The following is a 5,858-nucleotide window of genomic DNA, read 5'->3' as shown; positions in this document are numbered from 1 at the left end:
TGCCCTCACTCGGCCAGCTTGCCTGCCAGCAGATGCCCAGGGCAAAGCCAAAGCGGAGCCCACTTTGCGAAGCCGGGCCCCGCTTGGCCTCCAAGGTTTCCACTTCGGTTGGCCGAGGATTCAGGGCCACTAGGCTGTCTGTGGAGAGACGCAGTACGACTTGTAAGAATTTATTCTGAGTCTTTCTTTATACTTGGTTTTCCTTGAAGAATCACAACATACCCACTCACCTCCTTGGTGCTGTAATCCTAGGTTGCCAACCCGGGCTAAGAGGCCGCTTGGCCAAGGCCTCGGAGTTTGGGTGGAGGGCGAAGGGAGAAAACCTGCAGACCCTGGTATCCCACCCCTGACAAGGGGCACCTGGCCAGCCATGCAGGACACCCCCTTAGCTCTGCCTCATCCCCCAATATACATATTTTAAAAGATTTCCATCAGGACCCTGAGTTCCCTTTAAAATCACTTCTAGGAGAAAGTCTTTTGTTTCTCCAGACCAGATGCTCAAATGCATGGTTCCAGAAGCCTCACTGCTCCTGGGCTGCAGCAAGTTCTACCAAGGTTGTGCAGAAAATCTAAGTGAAGGTGGAGGATGGGATGGAGGGTGGAGTGTAGACAGAGGCCTGAGGCTGTCAATCCAGGCGGAGTTCCAATTCCACGGAAGGGTGAATGGGTGCAGAGAGGCAGTGATGAAAATGAAAAGAGCTGCACCAGGAATTTGCAAGTCCAATCGGGGCTCCCTGCCTTGAAGGGAGGCCTAGGATTGGACATACAGGAAAAAACATGGAAAATCCAGGCTTCTTTCCAGAGAAGCCAGCCCCAGGGTCCCAGAGATGTCAACAACATTGCACCTTCACATGGCCCAGCTGGAAAATACAGATAGGATGTGTGGTTTTCTCCAGGCTTTGGAGATAAACCTGCATCATCCCCACAATCCCCAGAAGGGTTCACCTGGGATCTGTGAGTTTCACTGTGTGTAACGTTAAACCCAAAATTCAAAGAAGTAACCTTGAACAATGTTGAGTTCCATTAACGATGTCCTTGCTGAAGTGTTTAGGAAGTCTGAAATTTACTTTGAAATGCATCTAGGAAATGAGGTAAGTGAACCGATGGGGGTGTGGATAGATGGACAGATATGCTGTATAACAAGTAGAGTGAAATGAGAACTGTAGGATCTGGGCAATGGGTATGTGTCTGTTTACTGTAAAATTCATTCAACTTTACTTTGTCTGAAAATTTTAATAATAAATAGTTGATAAAACAGCAACTACCTCCCCCAGAATAAAGTAAAACCTGCAACCAGCCAGGATCTCCCTCCCTCAATTTAAAAATAATTCCCAGGTCTGTTTATTTTTTAAATCAGGCAAAGGAAAAAAAATCTTGAGGATTCAAAGCAAAAAACTGGCAATAACACTTTAATATAGATTTGTGGAACTCTGGTCCTTGTAGTCAGAACACACATTAATAAGCCATAAATAAAGCACACGGAAACCATAAATTAATCAGACTCGAGACCTGAATTTCACCGTTATCAAGAATGGGAATGCTTTTTTTTTTCTTTTTCTTGATCATTTACAACAGACCCTTACATCATTTTTTCTCTTTTTTAAACAATAGTACAACTCTGTTTTCTGTTAAAACTACAGTTTTACACTGAGTCACTCACAAAAGTTTGTGTTTTTTTCTTTTTTGTTTTGTTTTTTGCTGTTTTTTTGTTTTTTTTAAATAAAGTAAGACTTCCCTGCAATAACAGCAACGGAGAGAAACCACAACAACAAAAAGAATTTGCAGGTGCTTAAAGAAGCAGGCGTCTACACAGTAGTGGAAACTGAGGCTTTCCTTTTTCTCTTTTTTTGACTTTATCTTTTTTTCCCTTTCCTTCCTTATATATCATGATAGACATCAGTGTGGCCCATGTGAGGGAGGGAAGGGCTGCAGAGGGTGGGGGAGACCTCTGTTCCGGGGGCGGGGGTGTGATGGGTCCTTCTCCCTCGCATCTTTCCAGCACCCCTTTCTCAGAGTCTCTACCCCATTTCCTGTCTCTCCCGTCTGGGTCCAGGCTAGCCAGGTCACGCCGTCTTCTTAAGAGGAGTTCATAATGGGCCTGGAGTACACTCCCTGGTAGTAGGAGGTGTCTGGGGCCAGGGTCGAGGCGTCCAGGCCCGCTTTGTTCGTGACCGGGCCCATGGCCAGGCTTCCCGGCATGGGGGACCCGTAGCCGGGGTAGTGCATCACCTGTTCGTAGGCCTTGAGGTCCATTTTGTGGGGCTGGTGGTGGTGATGGCTGTGGTGGTGCTGCTGCTCCGAGGACATGAGGTTGTTGATGGAGAAGGGGTGGTTGAAGGCGTAGTGGTGCTCCGGCTTCAGGTGGGCCTCTGGCGGCAGGCCCGGGTGATGCGGCGGGCCCAGCAGGTGGGCCGCGGCCTGCTGCTGCTGCCCTGGCGAGGGCGCCGGCTCCGCGGGGCTCAATGCCGCGGCCGGCGTCCCCTTCAGCTCCCCGAGGCCTCCTCGCTTGTGCTCCTGGCACGGGGAGGCGCTCGAGTGGGGCGATTCGGTGCCCGCCGGAGTCTCGGAGACCGGCCCGGCGGCCTCCCCGAGCTGACCCTGCGAGGCCTGGGCCCCGGCGGCCGCCTTCTTACCGCCGCCCGCGGCCGCGGCCTCCTTCAGGGCCAGCTGCTTCTCGCACTTGAAGCGCTTCTGACGGCGCAGGTAGCAGCCATTCTCGAACATGTTGCCCGAGTCGGGGTGCAGGGTCCAGAAGGAGCCCTTGCCGGGCTTGTCCGGCGAGCGGGGCACCTTGAGGAAGCAGTCGTTGAAGGACAGCGAGTGGCGGATGGAGTTCTGCCAGCGCTGCTGGTTCTGCCGGTAGAAGGGGAAGAGGTCCATGATCCACTGGTAGATCTCGCTGAGTGTCAGCATCTTGTTGGGGCTCTGCTGAATGGCCATGGTGATGAGCGAAATGTACGAGTAGGGCGGCTTGGCGTGCGTGTAGCTGCGCCGGTACGTCTTGGGGTCGCGCGCGCGGCTCAGGCCCGCCTGCCCGTACATGGGGCTCATGGAGTTCATGTTCGCGTAGGGTGCCAGGCCGCCCATGGCCCCGGCCGCCTGCCCCCCGAGCGGGCTCAGGCTCGGGCTCAGGTGCGGCCCCATGCCAGCCACGCCGGCCGACCCGGCCGAGCCGCCCATGCCGGCCATGGCGCCCGCCCCGGGGGACATGCCGGCCAGGGACGGGCTCATGCCCGCGCCCACGTACGACGACATGTTCATGGAGCCGGCGCTCATGTTGCCCGAGCCGCTGCCCATGGCGGCCGCCGACATGCTCATGTACGTGTTCATGCCGTTCATCCCCAGGCCGGCGTTCATGTTGCTCACCGAGGAGTAGCCCTGAGGACAGAGCCCGGAGGGAGGCGCACAGCGTTAGCACCGCGGCTGAAGCGGCCCGGACTGACCCCCCGCCCACCGGGCCAGCCCAGGCCCCCGCCTCCAGGGAGGCCTCCGGGGAGTCCTGCCCTCGCCCGGCCCCGGCCCCGCGTCCGTTCCACCCGGAGCGCGCCGCGATCGCCCTCGGGGAGGTGGCGCGGGGGCCGCCGCTCTGCGCCCGTGGCCGCCTCCTCGCCCTCCTGCGCCGCGCTCAGACTCTAAAACAGAGGTCCCGGGGAGCGCCCCAAGCCAGGCATCCCAAATGTATCTCCCCCCCGCAGAGTCTCCCCGACTCTCACGCCAGCATACCGAGCAGGCGCTGCGGCCCCGGACGCCACCTCCGACCCTGGCCAGCGACCTGTGGGACAAGGCGCAGGGCGCCCGGCGGCCTCCCGCGGAGACGATCCCAGGGTCCTCGCCATTCAGCCTTCCTCCCGGGACCCCATTCTGGGCCCCAGGGGAACCGAAACGCGGTACCTGCGCGCAGTCTGGGGCCAGCCGGAGGCATTGAGTGGAGGGACAGGGAGGGGACCGCGGACAGAACTACACGCGGCTGGGCTCTGCAGCCACAAACTTTCTTTCTCTTTGTCGCCTAGTCCTGGACCGTTTTCCTCTACCTCAGCCCCCGACTCCTACCCACCTTCTCCACTCCAGCTCCCCACCCCCTCGCCGGCCGACCTCCCACCCCTCCCAGCCGCGCGCTGCCAAACACAACTCTGTTAGGATAGTGCGTGGCTCGGCCACGAAGAGGATTTGGAGGCGCCGCAAGTCAATATTTGATCACAAAGTTAATATTATCTCAAGGCTAACAGTGTGTCGTATAAAAAAGAGACCTATCTGAGTCGAAGGAGGGTGGAAAAGGCGGCTTCCCGGAGCGGCTGGGGTGGGGGCCGGGGGCCGGCCGGGGAAGCGGTCCAGAGGTTGGGGCCGAGAGCGGACGCCGCCACCCCGCTTCCCCCGGCAAAGGCGAGTGCCTACCTCGGGCTCGGCATAGTAGCTGCTCCAGTCGGACGGCTCGTGCCCTTCCATCTTCACCGCTCCCAGCATACTGGAAGCCGAGTGCATGGCAGTTTAAAATTTAACAGCCCCAGCAAACGACCGGCAATCACCCCCCCACCCCACCCCCACCCTCCTTTCTAAAAAAAGTCAGCCAAGGCACCGTCCCCTCCCTCCCTCTTGCGCTCCCTCTCTCTCGGCTCCACTCCCTCTCTCCCTCGGCTGGCCGGAGGCAGTGGCTGGAAGTGGGCGGGAGGGGTGAGTCGCGGGAGGAGGGGGCCGAGGGTGGGAGGAGGCCCGGAGCCGATCGCCGCTGCCGGAGCGCCGGCCAACCGCCGCCGCCGCCGCCGCCGCGCTCGCGGGCTGCCGGGTGGAGGCCGAGGCTGGCAGTGCCGAGCTGCCGGGAGGCGGCGGGAAGCGCGCGGCGCGGGGGCGGGTGGGGGGGGGGGGTGGAGAAGAGGAGGAGGAGGAGGAGGAAGAGGAGGAGGTGGAGGTGGTGGAGAAGGGGGGGAAGGGAGGAGGAGGAGGTGTGGACCGCGCAGCGGACAAGTGCCGCAGTGACGTGGGCTGCTGGTGATATAGCGCGGCGCGCGGCCGCGGGCCTCCAATCCCTAGACCCGGGGCAGCCCATTTGAATAATCAGCTCACACCTGGGTGAGAGGGAGCCCCGGCCGGCGCCCAGCACCTGCCCTCGGCGCCCGCGCAGCTGCCCTGCGCCGCGCACGCGGAGCCCGGACTGACGAGCGGGGCGGGTGGGCGCGTGGGCCCCCGGGTCCAGCCCCCTGTCGTCTGCGGGGAGTCCCCACGGGAGGAGGGACCCGGGAGGAGGCCACCCAGTGGAGCGGCCCAGGGCTCTGGCCCCGTCCCCGTCCCATAGAGCCGGGCGCCTGGCGCGCCTGTCCGAGGGCGCGTTCGGCTTCCGCGCCCGCTCTCGCCTCTGCAGAGCCTTATCAAAGCCGCAATTATTTATCCCGGATTTCTTAGTTCTCAGGGCTCATTCCCTGTCAAAACAACCAACCGGTGGCAGAGCCAATCTGCAAAGCGCTGTCGTATTTAGAAAAACTGTGTACACACCTTTAACTCGCCTGTTGCGGCTGCTGGGAGGCCCCTCCCGTTACAGTTAAGACCCAGAGCGGCTTCGGGAGGCGTGCGGGGCGCCGGGTCCCGCCTCCCCGGCGGGAGCCAGGCCTCCAGCGCCCGACGGGGCGGCTGGAGGGGAGGAGCCCCGTCCCACGGTCCGGGTGCCGGGCGCAGGGCGCGCGCGGCCCCGCCAGCTGCTGCGACGGTTGGGAGACTATTTGTCTCTGACAGTCAGGACGGCGTGTTTCAAGGTTACTTTTCAGTCACAACTGAGGTGCCCACAACATTTCGTAACTAAAACAAACAGGGCAGGAGGTGGGGGACGAGGCGGGAGGAGAGCGGGGAATTAAGGGATCAATAATGGGGCG

General features: G+C 60.2%; 1 protein-coding gene across 1 annotated transcript; it reads right to left on the bottom strand.

Annotated features, from left to right (window-relative positions):
• Positions 1 to 2,076: 2,076 nt before the first annotated feature.
• FOXA2 (forkhead box A2) lies at positions 2,077 to 4,479 on the bottom strand (the record flags this gene model as incomplete). Its single annotated transcript, XM_079719248.1, has 2 exons — positions 2,077 to 3,378; positions 4,393 to 4,479. The coding sequence occupies 2 exons, from the start codon at positions 4,477 to 4,479 to the stop codon at positions 2,077 to 2,079; spliced, it is 1,389 nt and encodes a 462-aa protein (XP_079575374.1).
• Positions 4,480 to 5,858: the final 1,379 nt, after the last annotated feature.

Source organism: Hyperoodon ampullatus (assembly GCF_949752795.1).
Source record: "Hyperoodon ampullatus genome assembly, chromosome: 14".
Classification (NCBI taxonomy): domain Eukaryota; kingdom Metazoa; phylum Chordata; class Mammalia; order Artiodactyla; family Ziphiidae; genus Hyperoodon; species Hyperoodon ampullatus.
The sequence above is the reverse complement of the archived record's forward strand: the minus strand, read 5'-3'. Positions and strand labels throughout refer to the sequence as shown.